The sequence below is a fragment of the Molothrus ater genome, chromosome 27, assembly GCF_012460135.2.
Source record: "Molothrus ater isolate BHLD 08-10-18 breed brown headed cowbird chromosome 27, BPBGC_Mater_1.1, whole genome shotgun sequence".
NCBI lineage: Eukaryota > Metazoa > Chordata > Aves > Passeriformes > Icteridae > Molothrus > Molothrus ater.
In genome coordinates this window covers 1,627,414-1,647,759 of record NC_050504.2, presented here as the reverse complement: position 1 = coordinate 1,647,759, position 20,346 = coordinate 1,627,414, and the positions used below count along the sequence as shown (strand labels likewise).

Here is a 20,346-nt window from a genome sequence, read left to right as displayed (position 1 = left end):
GCTCGGGTACAGCTCAGGGAGGCTCCCTAGGGACTGCACAAGGACCACCAGGTCTCTCCTCCCTCCAGGTGGGTGAGACATGGGAGCTGTGGGTGCACACTGGGGCTCAGGGGAGGATGGAGGTGGATGAGTGCCTGGCCCCAAAAAGGGGCACATGGTGGCTGGGGACACCCCGGGCTAAAGGATGGCACAGGGGACAGGCAGGACAGGCCCAAGGCCAGGCAGGAGGGTGGGAACACCTCTGGAGAATCCCAGGGATCACCATAGTCAGGGGCTGGCAGCACCCATCTTTCTCAAAGTGTGGGGACAAGCAGTGGCACTGGGGACAGGGGTAGCCCAGAAGGAACAGAGAACCACAGCAGATCCAGGATCACATCCCAGCAAGCCAGACCCACCCCGTGGGGTGCCCAGAGCCAGCACTGAGCCACAGCCCCCCCAGAGGAAGGCCATGGCAGGGCTGAAGCTCCAAGCAGCTCCTGGAGCAGCTCAGGGATGTTTACTGGGAAAAGCAGGAGCAGCCAGCAGCTCTTCCTGCGTGTGCTGAACTTTACAGAGTGCAGCCGTGCCCCGGCATAGGAACAGCCTGGGAGCAGGCTGGGAAGAGCCACGGGATGTGGAGCAGCTGCTTTCAGTGTTTTATTAAAACAAAAGTGAAGACCCAGCACCCGCCTCGCCCAGGCTCGGCTCTCCCACCGGGGAACTGCTGCCAAAGGAAGCTCAAACAGCAGGAAATGAGTTTGAATGAGGCAGAGCCCAGGTCTCAGCCTGCTCCAGGGTGGATCACACCCTTGGATCCAAAGCCAAGGGTGACCCATGAGTGATGGCCACAGAGGCAGAGGGGAGGAGCAGCAAGCTGAACACCCCATCCATGTGAATGAGGTGCTGTCCTCCCCCTCGCTGATTTTACAGCTTTTCTTTAAATCAACATCAAAGAGGGGAAATCCAAAATCTAAATCTGGATGAGGAGGGCTGAGCTATGGGGAATCACCCCAGGGGACACTGCAAGCAGTAACAGGGCCTGAGAAGGCCTCAGCCCTAGGGAGGAGATTGTCCTGGAAGACATTAAAGTGAGATTGTACCTGATTAAAGTGAGATTGTACCTGATTAAAGTGAGATTGTGCCTGATTAAAGTGCCTCAACTCAGTGAAGTCCCACAATGGACCCACATGGGAACAAGGGCATCATCCCACAGGCACAGCTGGTGGGTGAGAACCTGAGCAGGGAGAATATGCCTGAAAAAAACTCTGGATGTGTTCACCTTGGGAAGTGTGCAAGGAGACACCGCTGTCTGCATTCAGCTGGCAAAGCTCATTAACAGAGGTGGCCTTTCACTGCCCTTTTCAAACGGGGAAATTCAGGCCCCTTCCCTGCCTAAGAGAAAAGGTGAATTAAGAGATGAAATGCCGGATGAGGAGGAACACCAGCCCGCCGAGCCCGGCAACGGCCGTGCCCACCACGAGCCGTGCCCAGAGGAAATCCAGGGAATCCTCGAGGCGGGTGTGCAGCTGCAGGACCTGCCGGCGAGTGCTCTCCCAGTCCCCGGAGTTGTCGATGACGTGCGTGGCCCACCTGCGCTTCTCCTCCAGGGGCAGCTGGGAGCTGATCCGAGCTTCGGCCTCGGCCACGCCCAGCCCGCTCCTCTTCATCAGCCGCGCCAGCTGCGTCGGGGGATCACTGCCGGGGGGAGCACTGGGCTGAGCTGGGCGTGGGAGGGAGGGAAAGGGGGATCTGCCCTCCTCGGGCACCGGGGGGAATCGCTGGGATAAAGTGGGAATGAGAGAGGTGCCCCCTTGTCATTTCTGACACAGTCAGCCTGCACTTGGAGCAGCAGAGCCACTGCTGCCTGGGCTGTTCTCAGCATTCACAGAGCCTGTAACAGTGCCCCAGATCCTGCCCTGATAGAACATGGGCTGTGGAAGGCCCAAAGGCAGTGAATTCCCCTCTGTGATGGTGCCAGGGAAAGCTCAGGAAGGCCCTCATGCACTATAAAGGGAGGAGGTATCACTTCTCTCAATTGCACCAGGGCTGAGGCTGAACCTCCAGAGTGGAGGCACATGATGGTCCCATCTGAGAGAGGTGGCTTTGTCCCTGTCCTCGTGGCTCCTGGAGCACTTACCAATAAACCAGCACTGTGTATTTCATCAGCCTGGCCAAGCCACGGGTCTCGAAGAGCAGAGGGATGTCGAGGATCACGTAGCGGTAACCTGTGGAAATGGCAACATTCCCCAAAAAAGGGAACAGAGTTAACCCCCATTCCCAAATCCCTCATGCTGCACACACACCATGGTCAGCAAAAGCAAAGCAAGCAGGAGCTCTTCAGCTCCATGATCACAGCCAAGCAGAGCAGAGCCTGCTGGCCCGCCTCCCTCTCACAGGGAGGAAATGGTTTCATTCCAAGTTTCCAGAGGAAAAAAAAAAAAAATCAACCCTAACCTGGCTGCTCCAGACCAAAGGTGAAACTGCAGAAATATAATGAGGAGCTGAAACGAGGAGCTGAAATGAGAGCAGCAGTGCCTGGCTGGCAGGAGCAGCAGCTGTGTGCTGTGCTGGCCTCTCCCGGGAAGCAGTGCCCACAGCAGGATCTGCTCTCCTCTCCTTCTCTTGTCCAAGACTTCACCAGGCTGCAGCCATCTGAGCCAACATTTCCCAGCTCAGCTTTCCTCCCTTTATGAAAAGCTTTGGCTAAACAGCTCCATTTTTCCAAGGGGAGCAAGGAAATCCCCACAGACCTCCTGCAGCTGTGACACTGAAATGTGAGGGGAGCCTCCAGGCACAGCCCAAGGGCTGAACTCTCACCAAAACGGGCTGAGTTTGGTTTAAAACCTCTGACAGCACAGGGAGCAGAGCTTCTCACAGTCAATCACTGTCCCCTGGTCCTCTCCATGCCCCTGCCCTTGGCCAGTGTTTGGGGAGGTGGGAGATGCCCTGCTGAGTCTGGGGGAGAGGGGAAAGCTCTAAGTCAGGACTTCACTCTCTGTGTGTCCCCCAGTCATGGGGACATCTCAGGCTGGTGTCCCCTCTTTATAACCCCCCTAAAACCAAGCTGCCCACAGCAAGTAAAGTCTTGACAAAGACATCCTCATCCAAGGAGCCACCATTCCACCGGCACCTCCATCCTGAGGGGCTTCTGGCTGCCCTCTGATTGGATCGATCAGAGCTTTCCTTACACAGCCATCCTCAGAGACAACATCCAGCTATCCCAAATCATTAAATCCTGACTAATGAGGACAAAGCAGCCTGCTGAAGCCACACAGAGCTCTAGCCAAGGGCCAGGACAGCATCCGCCTCCTCAGCCCGCAGCCCCGAGTTCAAGACTCCATCTCTGGCTCCTGGCATTCCTGCCTGTTGCTTCCTTTGTGCTTCCTCCTCCTCCTCCTCACCCCGCAGCAGAGCTTGGCCCCGTGGTGCCCTAGCCTGTTCAGCTCTCTCAGGGCTCAGCTCTGATAAGCACCACCAATCCAGACTGACTCTATTAAGGCATCCTTCTGTCTACATGGAGACCTCTGGAACAGCTGGTGATCTTATCTGGCATTTCCCCAGCCCAGCCTGACAGCTGCATTTGTTCCTTTTATCAGGGGGAATGTGGCACTTTGGAAGCCACAGCTGTCAGCCCATTCCTCACCTTATCGACACTCAGAGGGCTCCAGAGCTTGCAGTGAAGCTGGAGCAGGCAGGGGGCAGGGAGGGACATGTGGCCATGTCAGCAATGTGGCATTATCTGGTGGGGAATCTCAGCAAAGCTGCTCCCAGGCCCTACAGATACACTTGAAACCACAGAGGAAAGCAGTGAAGGGCAGCAGTGAAAGGCAGGAGTGAATCAGGAATGAATCCTCCAAACACTGACACCAAAGGCCACGGCAGGCAGAGCACAAAGGCTGTCACTCAACGTCCCTTCCCTTCCCCTGTCATCCCTGCCCCTCTCCTCACATTCAAGGGAGCAGGGATGGCTCCTACTTGGGCAGGAGCCTGGACAAGGCCTCTTACCAAGTACAAAATACTTCAGGATCTGCTTCAGCATCTCCTTCAGGATCTCAGGGTGGGTGATGGAGTTCAGCAGCCGCCGTTTCTCTGGCTGGGAGAAGATGATGCTTCCGAGAGCCTCACGATTTATCTCGCCGTTCTCCAGGAGGATCTCGGTGCCAAAGTGCTGCAGGATCTGCTGATGGGCCTTGGAGTGGGGCTGCACCACTGAGAACATCAAAGAGCTGGGGGTGAGAGCCAGTTTTACAGCACAGTTGGTGTTGTATCAGCAATCACCCTCAGACGGGGTTTGCTCATTCACCACAGAGCTGATGCTCGCCGTGGCAGCACATCTGCCTCTAGCACATCTGTCCTGGCACCACCTCTGCAGCTCCTGCCAGCCCAAGGTCCCTTTGAGGGCTGACACCTGGAAGATGGAAGCCCTGCAGACATTAATTCAGCAGCACAACCCTGGTGGCACGTGCTGCTGCTCAGGGTGACCGGTCAGCAGGGAGGACACGGTGACGGCCACAAGCCAGGGCTGGGGGAGCAGCTGGGCTGAGCCAATTCCCACCAGGGATGGAGCAGGGAGATCCTAAAGGAACCAGGACCAGCTGGAAACTTCAGCACTGTGTGGATGTCACTGCTGTAACGTGGCCCTGGATGCTGCTGATGTGGTTTTTTTTTATTGTCTTTCACATCAGTCACTAAATTCTTCAGGAAAATGAACAGAAAAAGATTCTGAAAGCTCAATCCCCAATCAGCCCTTGCAGGGGCTCTGACGTTACAGGAGTGTATAAGTTGAAAGCCACACACAAAAAAAAAAATCCAACAAAAGGGATGAAGCAATAAAACCATAATTAAGCTCCAGCTGAGGGTAACCACAGCAAGGACAGACCACAGATAATCATCTCTCCCAAATCCAGGAACATTGCCACAGGTTGTAACCTCAGGCCAACCTCATAAAAGTCTTTAAGACCAATTTTTTTCTCTGTGGAAGGCAGTTTCAGGATGGGTGAAATCCATACAGTAAACAAACACATATAAAAAAGGAATTGGTGCAAAACAAAGTGATTGGCAGAAAACTTTCACAGAGTATCTGTAGTGTTTTCCTACCGTCTCCGAGGGCTTTTAGCACCTCCAGCAAATTTCCTGCACCTCCAGGGGAATTACAGTGCAATAAAATGTTAAAGCATCACAGCTTTGAGTGGCTACACAGTAAGTTCTTCACCAAACAGAAAAGCTCAGGCACTTCCAAATGACACCACTGCACCATTGTTCAACAGCAGACCCCAAACCTGCTGCATGCAGGGGCCACAGCCCTCAGAAACCCAGACTGGTTTGGGGAGAAACCTCACCCAGTGCCACCCCCTGCCATGGCAGGGACACCTTCCACTGTCCCAGGCTGCTCCAAGCCCCATCCAGCCTGACTTGACACACTCCCAAGCATCCAGGAGCAGCCACAGCAGCTCTGGGCACCCTCTGCTCTCCTCATTGTCCTGGTGGGGTGAAGGGATTAACACCTCACAGGTAATCAGGGAAAACAAGGTCTGCTCTGGTCCTACTGAGTCAACAGATCTGGGATTTTGGGGTTTTTCTCCAGCCCAAGCAGCACAAGCCTTTTTTTTGTTGTTGTTGTTTGGGGTTTGTTGTTTTTTGTTGTTGTTGTTTTGTACTTTTTTGTTGGGTTTTTTGAGCACATTAATTTTGTGCTCTGATCTCTCAGTATCACCAGAAAAACAACATCCAGCACAGAGGGACATTCTCTTTCAGCCACCAGTGTAACTGAGTGACAGGATGGGTGTCCTGGGGCTCAGGGGGCATGTTGGACTCACCAAGGGATCCCACTTGACAGGGAACCACATTTCCTCTTGCCCAGAGTTGGCTTTCAGACCTGGGAATCACCACACTCCAGGGGATGGACACTCAGAGTACAACATCCCCACGGTGTTTATTAGGTCATGATCTTCTTTTTTTTTCCTTTATTAAAAATACATCCCCGTTCCAATCCCCCCTCCCGGGGCAGCTGGGACTGGGAAGCAGGAGGGAAAACCTTTCTGCGATGTACCCAGAGCACCCTCTGCCGTCAGCGATCCCGGTTGTCAGGGGAACCTCAGGCAGCGGGAGGAGCGCTGGAAACTCACCCTGCCTGGCGATAACATCGGCATCGACCACGGCACAGCCCAGCTCCCGCAGCACGGCCACCACCGCGCTCTTCCCCGACGCGATGCCACCCGAGAGTCCCACCAGGAACATGGTGCCCGTCCCTGCAAGGCAAAGAGAAAAGCTGCAAAGCATGCCAGGATATCGTCTGAATTCTGTTCATGCTGAGCACATCAAATATTTAGTCCCAAACAGGCAACTTCATTCAAAGCTCATTTTCCTACTTTCTCAGGGTGTCACTGAGACAGCAGCAGGATTTTGGCAGCCTCTGAGCTGGGTGTTCCACAGGCTGGAGGACAGCGTTGGATTAAAAATGCTGCTCTGGATGTGCCACTTGAGCCAGCCCTGAGTTCCTCCAGCTGGTTTATCTGCAGCTCCAGCAATTCATTCCCCTTTAGCATCTCCAATCATCAAACCACAGCCCCACCTACAGCACCTGTCACAGGCATCTTTTATGGAAAATCCTTTCCTTAGGATTTTTGTCTCCTGAGAAGCTGAGAGGCCTCAGGAACAAAATGTACCCAATGGTTATCTGCTGCTGTGGAATGCACCAGGTGGAGCTGGGATTGGGCTCATGTGGTTGTTTCTAATTAATGGCCAATCACAGTCAGCTGGTTCAGACAGAGAGCCCGAGCCACAAACCTTTGTTATCATTCCTTATTATTCTATTCTTAGCCAGCCTTCGGATGAAATCCTTTCTTCTATTCTTTTAGTATAGTTTTAATATAATCTATATCATAAAATAATAAATCAGCCTTGTGAAACATGGAGTCAGATCCTCGTCTCTCCCCTCATCCTCAGACCCCTGTGAACACGGTCACAAGCACCCTGACCATGGAATTATGGAATTGTTTGGATTGGAAGAGATTTTAAAGCCCATCCAACTCCACCTCCTGCTATAGACAGGGATTTCCACTATCCCAGGGTGCTCCAAGCCCTGTCCAACCTGGTCTGGAACATTTTTAGGGATGGGGCAGCCACAGCTGCTCTGGGCACCCTGTGCCTCTCCACCCTCACAGGGAGGGATTCCTTCCCAATATTCCATTTCCCCTTATCCTGTCCCTCCATCTCTTGTCCAAAATCAGGGAGGAATTCCTTCCCAATATTCCATTTCCCCTTATCCTGTCCCTCCATTTCCTGTCCAAAGTCTCTCCTGGAACCCCTTTAAGCCCTGGAAGGGGCTCTGAGCTCTCCCTGGATCCTTCTTTTCTCCAGGTGAACACCCCCAGCTCTCCCAGCCTGGATCCAGAGCAGAGGAGCTCCAGCCTTTGATGCATCTCCAAGGCCTCCTCTGGATCTGCTCAGAGAAATCAGGAAATTTCTGGGCAGGTTTGTTGTGGGTGACCCAGGAGCAGGGAAATAGGGCAGAATTCAGATCTGAGCCAGGACTGGGACACAGGAGGAATAAAAAAGGGGCAGAATTCAGAAAATATCTGAACCAGGACTGGGACACAGGAACAGTGAAAAGGGGCAGAATTCAGACAATATCTGAGTCAGGGACAGAGAAGCAGTGAAAAGGGGGAAATTCAGACAATGTCTGAGCCAGGACTGGGACACGGGAGAAGTAAAAAAGGGGTAGAATTCAGATCTGAGCCAGGACTGGGACCCAGGAGCAGTGAAAAAGGGGCAGAATTCAGACAAAATCTGAGCCAGGCCTGGAAAAAGGGCAGAATTAGACAATATCTGAGCCAGGGACACACAAGGCCCAAGAGGGAGAGCCCTGCTCAGTCCCTGCAGCCAGGTATCAAAGCTCAGCCACCTCTGACACCACCAGAACCCACAAGGCACTCAGGAAATCCCATTCCCACACCAGTGGCAGCCCTAAGGACAGGGCACTCACAGCTCTGAGCAGCACACTGGTGTCTGGGAGCTGCCCTGAGCACACATCTGTGATTTTGGGTTTTTGTTTGGTTGGTGACACTGCACAGACCCTGCAATCCTCTAAATCCTGCTTGTGTGCTCTCCAGATCAAGGGATTCAGCCACACAGAGGCAGCTCTGGGGAGCTGAGGGCACTGTGAGTATCTGAATCCCACAAACAGAGCAGCCCCAGCAGGGTACAGAGCCCAGTGTCCCTCCTGCAGCCCAGCCCAGAGCCCTGCAAAAAACTCTGCCCATAAAAGAACCAGGTACAAACTGCCCAGGTGAGCACAGAGGATGGCTGGGAACACAACAAAACAGAAAACAACAACAAAAAAAGACATTTCAGTCACAATTCAGTCCTCAAACAGGAGCCAAACCCACAGTTTGGAGGGAGGAGGAGGAGGTGGGTAAGGCCTGTGGCAGCTGGAGGCAGAGGGAAGGGGCAGAGCTGGAGCAGACACCAGGACAGCAGATGGGAACATCTTCCCTTTTCCTTCCCTTTTCCAGACACCAGGACAGCAGATGGGAACATCTTCCCTTTTCCTTCCCTTTTCCAGACACCAGGACAGCAGATGGGAACATCTGCTCCCCTGCAGCAACAAGGAAAAACAGAGGGCCAAAATATGACCAGCAAACAGTAGAGACTGTGGAGGTTTATCTACATCCCAAACAGGACCTGGCCCCCATGAAGAGCCTTTCTGGTGTCCCAAGGGGCTTGGAGTGACACAGAGGCTGGTTATTTATTATTTATTTGCCATCCCACCAGGATTTTATCCTCCCACTGCTGCAGCCTGTAGGAGGAGGAACCAGGAGGAGCTGGATCACGGCAGTGCAGGCGCCTGCTTTGTAAAAATACCCTGACATAAATACAATTTGTAAAAATACACTGAAAATTCTCCTGCCCTTGTAAACAGGGTTTTAACTGCAGTAATGCCAGAGTTCTGGCCTCCAGCCTCAGCTGGGACTTGCTCCCAAAACCCTGCTATTTCTGTCCCTCCTCCACAGGAATCACTGCAGGGGAAAGCAGCCCTTGGAAGGGTTGTCCTGGAAAGCAGGGCCAGGCAGGGATCTGAGCACTTGTGCTGTCCAAGGGCCTGCACAGATCTCACACATCAATATTTAACAAGCTCTGGTTTGAACTGTACACGAGGGGAGAGGGCAGCTTGCTCCTGCAGATGTTACTGGCAGGAGCCAGAACTAGTTTTCCCCAAAATACAGCATTTTTGGGGGATATATTTGGCCTGTTCCAACTAAACCAGACATGGGGAAAAATCAGAACACCACCCAAAGAGGTTGCTCAGGAAAACTTGGTGAGCTGTTATGGGGAGACGCAGCCAGAGCATTGAGGAAATGTCTTTCAAAGAATTAAGTGCCCAAAAAATTCTCGTGCCCCAGCTTCTAGAGGGTTTTGAGCACAACACAAGCTGCCAGCCTCAATCCATCCACGAGGCAAGCACAGGGAGTGGGGATGAAGCTGGAGCGTGTCCTCCAGCACCAACCTCACCCGGCCCTCCTCATCTCTGCTGGGGCTGAGAGCGCTGGTGTTTGGTTGGAGGATGCTACAGCCAAAGGGAAGAATCATCGTTAATTAGCGGGGAAAGAACCGCCGCAAACACCGTGACCGACCCCGCGGGCGCCGCCATGGCCGCCGCCCTCACACTCACCCTCCGCCCGGCTTCACCCACGCCGCAGTGTCCGGCGCGCCCATTGGCTGGCGGGAAGAGGGGGCGTCTCTCCCAGCCAATCAGCGCCGCCTTCATTAGACTCGACCCATCCCTCAAGCATCCCTCCCATCCCTCGCGGCTGAAGACGCCACCACCGTGGCTTCAGCGGGGAACGGGTCGCGGCTCTCCGTCCGCCGGGGCATCCACGCGACTGCCCGGTTTGAGGGAGCCCTCCCGCCAGCGGCGGTCCGCCCCGAGACACCACCTGAGATCTGACGGGAATTGTAGTTCCCGGTCCCAGCGCAGCCCGGCCCCCGCAAGCCCACGCGGACTACCACTCCCGGCATGCCTCACGGCCCGCCGGCCAATCGCGGCGCGCTTTGTTGCGGGGGCGCGGCACGCGCGGAGGCCCCGTTCAAGATGGCGGACGACAGTGAGACAGCAGTGAGGCGGCCACCGGCGAGGCCTTCGCGGCCGACGGCGGAGGAGAACGACCACGAGCATTGCAGCGACTGCGAGAACGAGGCGGAGCATGGCTCCAACCGGGGGTGAGCGGCGGCCGGGACCGCGTGCCACGGCGGCGGCCGGGCCCATTGAGGCGAGGAACGGCCGGGAAGTGAGAGGCGCCCCGCCCCTTGCGTGCGCTGATTGGCCGCTAGGCAGCATCCCGGGCAGCTATTGGTCGAGGCGCCAGTCAGTCTGGCGGGGGGGCGGTGCCGCTGGCGCCCATTCACGCCCGCTGCGGGAGCGTGTCCGAAGCTCAGCAGGGTCGGGCGCGGCCCGGCGTGGATGGGTGACGGCTGCGGTGCTGCAGGGCGGCCGGGATGGGGCCGTGAGCGTCTTTTTGGGGCAGAAATGAGCCCATTTAGCAGCTCTTCCTGCCCTTGCGTTAGGGTGTGTCTCCCCGCATTCCCTCTGCCCTCCCGCAGGAGCCTCAGCCTACTCGTGGCATCTCCATCCCCGCGGTGCCACCCAGGGTGGTGGCACGCGTGATGCCGCTTTCCGGAGCATGTGGCATCCCTGGAATAATCCCGGCTTTCTGCACACTCATCCCGTCGCTATCCTAAACACAGCCCAGGGTTTTGAACAGCTCTGGCTACATTGTCTCGTGGTTGGAGGAGCGCAGCCTCCAGGGCTATGGAATGGTGGAATAACAACAACAAGGCAGGGAGCGAGCACAGGCAGCCAGGCAGGTCCTTATCTCAGCAGGGAAGAGCTGGGATGCTTAACGTAGCACCCTCGTTACTCACTGCCTTAATTAATACGGTGCAGAGCTGCCTCACTATGCTTGGGATTTGGGGGAGAGGCTCTGTCCTCGTTCCTGCTGGGAACCCAACACCGATGTGTGGCTTTCCAGAGGTTCCCGGTGGTTTTCACTTTGTTTTTCCTGCAGCTGAGCCTCCTTGGGCTCCTCTTTCTCTCCTGGTGCTGCTTCCCCAGCCCTGCAGAGCAGAGACCACAGGCTTGGAGAGCCATTCTCCCTCCAATCCTGCCTGCCCAGGAACCAAAGTGAATAAAAGGTCACACAAGAAATATCACAGAGGCTTTTTTTTATGACAGCACAGCTGCCCATTTATATTTCATTTGCCTCCCGGGTGTGGCACCGTGTCTCACTTTAATCGGTTTAGCTGTGCTTGGGGGAGATTTTTATTTTCTTTCCCTCTGACATGATTAGGTTTGTGGAAGCCAGAGCTGAGCACAGGAGACACGGTGCTCAATCACTGCTGCTCCTCAGCCCAGCAGTTCCTCCTGCCCTTTGCCAGGAAATGGTGTGGCCTGGAGCCCTCCTGGGATTCTGGGCACCTCGAGGAGCTGGGCCACCACAGGCAGCCTGGGGAATATCCACTAGGAAATAGTTTGAATGACTTGGGAAATAACACCAAAAGTGTGGCTGGTGGTGGGCACATAAGGAGCACGAGGCAGGGAGGCTTTGGAGCTCTCTGGCAAACCCCCAAAAACCACCAGGGAGAGACCAAGTGGTGGGAAGGAGGATGGATTTCTCACTGGGTGCATGAATTCTGTTGATTCCATACCATCCATCCCATTAGAGCAGGGTGTGGGAGTGTTTCCTGTCACCCCAGTGACACTGTCCCCAAAAACAGGGCAAGGGAAGGGCTTTGAGCTGCCAGGCTTTGCAGAGCCACACTCAGAGCCCTTCCTGTGCCAGTTTGTGCTGGGACTCACTGGATTTTGGCCCTGAGGTTTAAAACATAAAAGTATTCCTCAGTGAAAGCAATACTTCCTTTCCTTTTAAGGACAGGAAAGAGGAATTGAGTTTCCTCAGCCTCAGTCCTGTGTCAGCACGGGGAGGTGGCTGCAGTGCTCTCTGCTGTGCCTATCCAAGCTGATTTTCCAAAGAAAATAATCCCACTCGGTTGTTTTTCATATTTCCTTTTGTGTGGAGGGAGCTTCTGCTGTGCAGGATTTATTCCCTGGTTCTGGAAGGGCGTGGGCTCAGCCTGGTGGGGTTTGTCACCTCCCAGGCACTGGTGACACCAAGGATGGGAGTGTCCCAATCCCCTGAAACAGTCCAGAGCCACCTGGGGAAGCTGTTTCAGGCTGGAAGGGTTTGGGAGTGCCACTGTGTGAGGGGGCACAGGGGCTTTTCCAGAGGGGTTTGGCAACCCCTGCCTGCTCTTAGCCACAAGAAAGGGTTCCTGGGACAGGCACTGGTGGCATGCTGGGCTCTGGAGCTGAGCTCTGCCATCTGGAGATCCTCCCTGCCACAGCCCCTAACGAGATTACAGAGATTACAGCCTAAGCACTGTGCCTGATTAGCCCCTGGCATGGCTGAAGGATTTGCCAGCACGTAAATACAGAGCAGGGATCTTCTCATCTGACACTTTCAGCCTCCCACCAGGCTCAGGGAGCTGCCCACAGCTGGGGCTGTTCCCCTTGTGCTCCCTCCCTCAGCTTTGGGGGCACCCAGGGATGGATGAGTGGGTGCTGATCACCAGTTTGTTACTGGGTGAGTCTAGAGGCTGTTTTCCAGTTTGCACCAGTTTGTTACTGGGTGAGTCTAGAGGCTGTTTTCCAGTTTGCACCAGTTTGTTACTGGGTGAGTCTAGAGGCTGTTTTCCAGTTTGCACCAGTTTGTTACTGGGTGAGTCTGGTGTTTTCCAGCCTCTAGAGGTGCTGAGTCAGTCTGAGCAGGTCTCACCCTGAACAAGCCCGGTTGCTGTCTTTAAATGCTTCCAAAAATCAATTTTCAAGTTCACTCTGTTCACAGGGGTTGTTTGCTGGGCAGTGGTTGGGGCTGGAGCCTTTGCAGACCCCTGGAAACAGAAAAGGAGGGATTGGAGCAATGGCCATGGTGGTAGGGATGCCTTTCTCAGGAGAAAAGTGTTTTCCTTAGCCAGAAAAGAGACCATGGTGATCCCACAGGGAGCTGGGAGATGTTTGCAGCCAAGGTGCCTTTGTCCTGCTACTTCATCTCTCAGTGCACCTCAGAATGCAAAGGGATATGAGAGGAAAAAAAGGGCCTTAAATGCAGCTGGGAAGGCTGTGGGATGTGGGCTGTGGGCTGTGGGATGGGCTGGCAGCTCACCCCTCCTGGGGATGAAACTCCTCCAGCCCTCTCAGCTTTGTCAGGCCACCTGCAGATTTTGGGTGGTGGTGATTTGTCCCACACATTGTCATTAATTTGGGGAGTATCTGGGTGGTGTAGCTGGAGAAAGAAGATATTTGCTTTCCTTTAAATAGAAGATATTTGCTTTACATAGATTTAAAATAAAAAACACCTGTAATTGTTGCTTCTCTGGGTGTGGTGAGTGGGGTCTTTGGGTTTTCCAGCATTTCCCTACATGCTGGTGCCTCCTCTGCCAGCTTGGTTTTCATCTCCTGGCTGGAGCAGGGCCCTTCCCCAGGCCATGCCACCTGGAATGCAAAACCTCATCCCACCTTCTGCCACCCTGATTTCTTCCAGGTCACGACAGCTTTGCTCATAAATCAGGGAGGAATTTTCTCAGAGATTTCACCTGCAAGCTTGGGCTGAGCTCATTAGCACCAAGCTGGGAGTTGGCAGCTCTGATTTATGAAGCAAAGCAATGCTGACACAGTATGAGGGGAGCATTTTGTCTGTCACAGCTGACACCTGCAGCATCCCAACATGCAGGTGAGCTGGGAACTCGTGTCCCTCCCCTTTGGAAGGGGCAACTTCCAGTGTCAGCCCTTGAGGTGTGCTCAGGAATTCTCCCGGTGCTGTCAAAATTGATAGGAAATTGTTTGGATGTGTTTATTGCAGCTCCAAGGTGGCTTTGCTCATCCCAGGACTTCAGTGTGACCAGGATTTGCCTGTGCTCCTCCCCAGAGAGTTAAAAAAGCCATCACACATTTGTCACTAAAATCAATAGTGGTGTCAGCAGCGCTGTGCTGCCATTGCTGCTGCTGTCATGTCCAAGCAGCATCTCCCAGGGGGAGCAAAGCCCTTTCCTGGCAGTGGGAAGGAAGGTGAGATTCCCCCCAGGGCTGCTGGACCTTGGAGCTTTGTTCCTGCTCCTCTCCCTTCTTGTTCTTCTGGAGAAGAAGGGGGGTTTATCTTCACCCCCTTTTGTGGGGCAGCTTGCCCTGAACCACTGCTTGTTCCCACACCAGGAATGCTCCATCCCCAGGTGTCCCTTCCATCCCCAGGTGTCCCTTCCATCCCCAGGTGTCCCTTCCCTCTCCAGGTGTCCCTTCCCTCTCCAGGTGTCCCTTCCCTCTCCAGCTGTCCCTTCTATCCCCAGGTGTCCCTTTCATCTCCAGGTGTCCCTTTCATCTCCTGGTGTCCCTTCCCTCTCCAGGTGTCCCTTCCCTCTCCAGGTGTCCCTTCCCTCTCCTGGTGTCCCTTCCCTCTCCAGGTGTCCCTTCCCTCTCCAGGTGTCCCTTCTATCCCCAGGTGTCCCTTTCATCTCCAGGTGTCCCTTCCCTCTCCAGGTGTCCCTTCCATCCCCAGGTGTCCCTTCCATCCCCAGGTGTCCCTTCCATCCCCAGGTGTCCCTTCCATCCCCAGGTTTCCCTTCCATCCCCAGGTGTCCCTTCCATCCCCAGGTGTCCCTTCCCTCTCCAGGTGTCCCTTCCACCTCCTGGTGTCCCTTCTATCCCCAGGTGTCCCTTCCACCTCCAGGTGTCCCTTCCCTCTCCAGGTGTCCCTTCCATCCCCAGGTGTCCCTTCCATCCCCAGGTGTCCCTTCCCTCTCCAGGTGTCCCTTCTATCCCCAGGTGTCCCTTCCCTCTCCAGGTGTCCCTTCCCTCTCCAGGTGTCCCTTCCCTCTCCTGGTGTCCCTTCCCTCTCCAGGTGTCCCTTCCCTCTCCAGGTGTCCCTTCTATCCCCAGGTGTCCCTTCCATCCCCAGGTGTCCCTTCCATCCCCAGGTGTCCCACACAGGCTCTGCTGGTGGATGAGGATCCTTTTCCCCAGCATGTGCTGTCTGCAGAGTCTCTGCTGCTGTTCAGGTGTTATCCAGAGGAAAAGCTTCCCCAGTGTCCTGCAACCCCTTCTCTGCTCCCCATCATGTTGGCTTTCTATTCTACATCCCATTTCATCCTTCCAAAACCATTTCTCCATCCACTTTTCCCCAGTTTCATAACCTTGCTGCTCAGCCCAGGGATTGCACAGAGTGGTTGGGTTGGAAGGGACCTTGAAGATCATCCAGGCAGAGACACCTTCCACCTTCCAAGCTCTGTTTTCCTCCCTGGCCTTGCTGAAATAAATAATTGGATGCTGCTCCAACACATTTTCCAACACATTTCTTATGTTTTTTTCCTGCTCCACCCTCTTTACCACTTCTTGTGTTTGTAAAGACATCAAACTGTGCTTTTGTGGGGGGATTCCAGGCTGGTGCCTCTGGGCAGGTCAGATCTGTGGGGTTTCCCTGTTTTGGGGTGCAAGGAGGGGGACAGCTGTGCTGTACCCTGACCCTGCTGGGCAGCACTGAGGGGCAGGACAGAGCTGAGCCATGTGCTGGCAGCTGGCAAAGCTCTCCTGACCCTGCTCCTTCCCCTCAGACCTGCTCCAGCCTCTCCAGGACTGCATTTCCCCCTGAGCCCTGAGTGCCTCAGAGGCTCCCAGCTCCCCCATAACGCTGAATGTCCTGTGTCAGGTCATTCCATGCAGGATCACAAGACCATCATCATCATCATCAGTTGCCCTCTGCCATGCTGGGAGCAGGAACCTCTCCTGGGTTTTGGCACCAGGATGCCAAACAAAGGCCAAGCTCAATGAGGGGACAAAGCTGGAACAAAAGCCAGGTTCAGTGAGGGGTTTCACACCAGCAGCTGTTTGGGGAGGATGATGATGATGATGATGATGATGATGATGATGATCTGGATGTCCAGGGATGCCCTGCAGCTCTGGAAGGAGGAGCTGTGCCCTGGTGTGGGCACTTCCCACCCTGCACTCCCAGAAATTTGCTCTTCACTCTCAATTTTCCAGCTCCAGCATAACAATATGATAATTTTCCAATAAACAGCTTCATCTCCTTAGAGCATCACCTCTGCAGGAGAGGTGACACTTGGCACAATGTCCTTGGCCAGTGACCTCTCTGTGGTGCCTGAACCTGCTCTGGGGCCTCATCCCTGGGGCTGGATCAGTTATTTCTGCTTCCACATCCATCCTTGGGCTTGGAAAAGAGGGAAAAGCCAAAGCTGAGCACCCCAGCACTCCACAGGGTGGGTTTGGGCACGGGTGGCAGAGCAGGGATGTGGTCACCTGCAGCACAGGGCACAGTCCCCACTGCCCAGCACACCTGGGGGTGGGAGGTGTTGGTGCTGTCCCTTTTTGGGGACTCCCAGGGAGTTCTGTGCCATGGAGTGTGCACAGAAGATTCCCCTTCCTGGAGACTTGGACTCAGCAGGAGCCTGCATTTTCATCAGAGTGCCTCAGAAACCAAAGAAATGTTCTCCCAAAAGAAAACCCCAAGGCTCCAATGATGTTTCTTTTGTTCCTCAGGGGCCTGAGTCCAGCAAATGACAGCGGAGGCAAAAAGAAGAAAAAGAAACCCAAAAGGAAGAAAGAGAAGGGAGGAGGAGACCAGGCTGACCAGGCTCAGGACCAGCCAGTGAAGGTGAGCACCCCCTACCCAGAATCCAGGCCCCTCCCAAACCCCTCCTGTGTTACTTAGGCCCAGGAAGGAGTTCCCAGCCCTGGTTTTAGGCACTTGTTTGCTCAAAAAACTTCAGATTTTGAGCGATTTCTCCATGTGTGGGAATTCCTGTTGGTGCAGAAGGTGTTTGCAGAGCACTCCAGGGGTAATGCAGTCCTTGGCTGGATATCTCAGCCAGTTCCAGGCTCAGACTGGCACCTCCAAGTTACTCTTCCCAGAGAGCAGCTGCTGTCACAGGCAGGAGCTGCCACTGCCAGGTGGGTCCTGCCTTCAGCAGCACAGAGGGGACATCTGCTGGTGTTGATTTTTTGCTTGATGATCCCAGGAACAGCAGCTGGAGAGAGCAGGGTCTGTTTTATCCCTCTGGGCTTTGCCTGATCCTCTCCAGCAGCCACTGATTCAGGAATGGGACACACAGGGTTTGACCCTCCTGGCCCACTTGTCCCCTCTGGTCCTGTGGCAGAGGGGACACATCAGCAGAGGCTGTTTTCTGTCTGATGCCAGTACCTGTCCAAATATTTTGAATATTTTGTCCATCTGACACTGCAGAGCTTTAAATTGGGGCTTTGTGTTTTTCAAATTAAATTCCTCAGGGAACAGAGAGGAGCTGGGGTTGGGAATTCAGTGCAGAGCCATCCCCCCTGAGGAAGAGGAGGATGAAAGTGTCTTTCATCTTGACTCAACCTCTCTGCCTTGTCCCAGTCCCTGGGGTCCAGGGACTCCTCTGGAAGCTGCAGTTTGTGGATACAGATCCAGCTTGGAGGGAGGAGGCTGAACAGTGAGAGAAAAGCCACTGAAAGCATCTCAAGTGCTGGGTGTGGGTTGATCCATCTGTCTCTGCAGGATGTCAGGTGGGGAGGTTTGCTCCTGGGGCTCACAGCACCCACTTAAAGCATTTTTCAGAAAATTCTGCCATCCCCTTTGTCCTGGGAGTGCCTGGAACCAGTTCTAGATGAGGGGCAGGGGGCCTGTCAGGGACTGAGGATGGGAAGGGAACTTCCTGCCTGCTCTCCATGACAGGATCAGCTCCACATTCCCCTAATGAGGAGGAGCCCTGCTGGCTCAGCTTACTCATTTTGCCTTTCCACCCTCCTTCTGTGCCCTCAGGTGAACTCTTTACCTGCTGAGAGGATCCAGGAGATTCAAAAAGCCATCGAGCTCTTCTCTGTAGGTCAGGGACCTGCCAAAACCATGGAGGAAGCCAGCAAGAGGAGCTACCAGTTCTGGGACACACAGCCAGTGCCCAAGTTAGGTATGTGCAGCCTCTCAATGTCCTGTGGGCCCTGGGGGAGGCCCTGTGGTTTCCAGGAAGCCCTCAGAGAAGCCTGGAGGTGCTGATCTGTGGCCACCAGGTGAGTCCCTGCCTGGCCTGGGCTTCAAAGGCACCAAAACCACTTCCCCACCATTCAGCAACGTGGGCTAGGAGGGTGGGGAGGGTCTGAAGAGCTGTGCAAGCACTTCAGGGGTACAGAGGGACAAGGAACCCCTTCAGACATCTCACCTGATGCTTCCTGCATTTGTGCATCCCTTAATCCCAGGCCTGGTCTGGGCCTGGAATCACCCAGGGCAGCCAGAGCAATGTCCTGGGTCCCAACAGGTCTCCTCCAGCCAGGTCTCATCAGCTCTTGGAGATCTATTTCACACCCAAGATAGCTCAGCTACCTTAGAAAACATAAAATCAGCAGCATGGCTTCTGTGGTAGTGTTGGAAACAAAAAGGTTTTAATAAAAGGCAAAGTAACAAAACTCTTTACAGAGAAAACCTGAGCCACCTGCTAGAGGTTCTCGCTCCTGCTAAAACACCTCACAAAAGCAATTTAGTTCCTTTGTTTTCTTATTTCTCTAGTGAATTGCTCAGGCAGGACTTTTTGGCTCCTGTCCAATTGGCCATCCTTAATTTTGAGGTGAAGTCCCCAAGGTCCTATGAGGTCTCTTTTTCACTCACTGAGGAAAGAAACTTCTGAGCTTTTTTCCTTTTTAAGGAGACAAAAGACAGTTTTGTCAGTCTGTCACCATGGGCCACACTCCTACAGGAGTTCTCTGCTGTGTGAGGCCTCCACAACCCCTCAATCTCACCTCTCCCACCCCTGCAGTGGCAGACAGGGATTGTCACTTCACCCACCCACTTTGGGATGTGACAATGGGCAGGCAATCAAAACTTCCAGGGCAAGCCTGGAGCCCATTGGGTGAGCAAACACAGCCACAGCTGCATCCTCCAGCTCCACACTGGTGGTGCCTGATCCTTCCCCATCCCCACCGTCCCAGCCTGGGCCAGCATTTCCCTGGGAGCCCCTGCATAGGACAGTGATCTCCTGTCAGCCCTGCAGTTGTGTCTCCCCAGCCTTCTGTACCCAAGTTTTGTGTGTGGTGTTGCCACATCCTGAGAAGGGCTCAGAGCTGTCCAGCTCTCCCTTTCCTGGGGGTTGGAGCTTCCCAGACAGAGATCCTTGGTGGGGAAGGTAATTTGGGGTGAGTTGGGGCAGGGAGCAGCTCTGGGAAGCAAATCCAGTGCTGAGCTGCCACATCCTTGTTCTGCTGGGCTCACATCCCTCCCTGGCACAGGCAGGAGAGGGGAAGCACAAACATAAACAGCTCCACCCCAAGCTGCCATGGGCATCTAAGGATGGAGAGCCCCATCTCTTGTCCCCTGTAAATATCCCAGTGGTGCTTCCCAGCTCTGGGCCTTGCTCCTGACAGCCTGTGGCAGTGATCTGCCACTGAAAGCATGGCAGGAGCTCTCAGAGCAGACCTGCAGGAGAGCTGCCTGTCTGGAAGGCTCATTCCCAGGCTGATTGGGGTGCCTGGGATAGCTTTGCTTCAGTCTCTCCTCATCTGCATCCCCCAGAGCTCAGGGGAACTACAGAATGAGTCCAAGCCCACAATTTTCTAGATTTATCTAAAACTTGTCATGGCTTCAGATTTGCTGCTGTTCAGGATTTCCCTTCATGAGTTGTGACCGTGTTCACAGGGGTCTGAGGATGAGGGAAGAGATGAGGATCTGACTCCATGTTTCACAAGGCTGATTTATTATTTTATGATATATATTACATTAAAACTATACTAAAAGAATAGAAGAAAGGATTTCATCAGAAGGCTGGCTAAGAATAGAAAAAGAAGGAATGATAACAAAAGCTTGTGTCTGGGACAGAGAGTCCAAGCCAGCTGACTGTGATTGGCCATTAATTAGAAACAACCACATGAGCCCAATCCCAGATGCACCTGGTGCATTCCACAGCAGCAGATAACCATTGGTTACATTTTGTTCCTGAGGCCTCTCAGCTTCTCAGGAGGAAAAATCCTAAGGAAAGGATTTTCCATAAAAGATGTCTGTGACAATGAGTTTGTATCCCCTTTGCTGCAGGTGCAGTGTTTGATTCCCATTCCATGTTGTCCACACCACTTTTTTGAGGCTTTTTTGGGTCTCAAAAATTTTCCTGGGAGCACCAATCTTGGCTTTAAGTTGGGAAAATCCCAGTGAGATGGGACATGGTCATGTGAGACAGCAAAGTCTTGCATTTGCCCTTTTTTCCAAGGATCCTGGGCTTGGAAAACATAATTTCTGCTTGGGAAAACCCTGGGGAAAGGGTGGAAAGTGTCTCCTGGGGTGTGGGGGGCAC

The 20,346-nt window shown here is 54.0% G+C and overlaps 2 protein-coding genes across 5 annotated transcripts in view; one reads left to right on the top strand and one right to left on the bottom strand.

Moving 5' to 3' along the window:
- Positions 1-623: 623 nt before the first annotated feature.
- DCAKD (dephospho-CoA kinase domain containing) lies at positions 624-9,906 on the bottom strand. 4 transcript variants are annotated; one of them, XM_036398844.2, is made up of 5 exons: positions 9,650-9,906; positions 6,105-6,227; positions 3,985-4,188; positions 2,117-2,204; positions 624-1,674 (listed from the first exon to the last, which is right to left on the bottom strand). In XM_036398844.2, the coding sequence occupies exons 2-5, from the start codon at positions 6,214-6,216 to the stop codon at positions 1,389-1,391; spliced, it is 690 nt and encodes a 229-aa protein (XP_036254737.1). In that variant the 5' UTR covers positions 6,217-6,227; positions 9,650-9,906; the 3' UTR covers positions 624-1,388. The 4 variants fall into 4 exon arrangements, with proteins under 4 accessions (XP_036254737.1, XP_036254740.1, XP_036254738.1 ...); XM_036398847.2 differs by lacking the exon at positions 9,650-9,906 and adding an exon at positions 9,485-9,593; XM_036398845.2 differs by lacking the exon at positions 9,650-9,906 and adding an exon at positions 9,490-9,593.
- The window catches only part of NMT1 (N-myristoyltransferase 1), a 22,908-nt gene continuing 12,371 nt past the window's right edge, over positions 9,810-20,346 (top strand). The window contains exons 1-3 of the mRNA XM_036398843.1: positions 9,810-10,197; positions 16,577-16,691; positions 17,838-17,982. Of these exons, the coding sequence (XP_036254736.1) occupies positions 9,995-10,197; positions 16,577-16,691; positions 17,838-17,982 (463 nt within the window). The 5' untranslated portion in view covers positions 9,810-9,994. The remainder of the gene's footprint in view (positions 10,198-16,576; positions 16,692-17,837; positions 17,983-20,346) is intronic.

Bases quoted from the DNA above. Each gene is read 5' to 3' on its own strand.
- DCAKD (XM_036398844.2), bottom strand. From the start codon at position 6,216: ATGTTCCTGGTGGGACTCTCGGGTGGCATCGCGTCGGGGAAGAGCGCG. The intron at 4,189-6,104 runs GTGAGTTTCCAG...TGATGTTCTCAG, and splicing joins CGATGTTATCGCCAGGCAGG to TGGTGCAGCCCCACTCCAAG. The intron at 1,675-2,116 runs GTAAGTGCTCCA...TCCCCCCGGCAG, and splicing joins TACACAGTGCTGGTTTATTG to TGATCCCCCGACGCAGCTGG.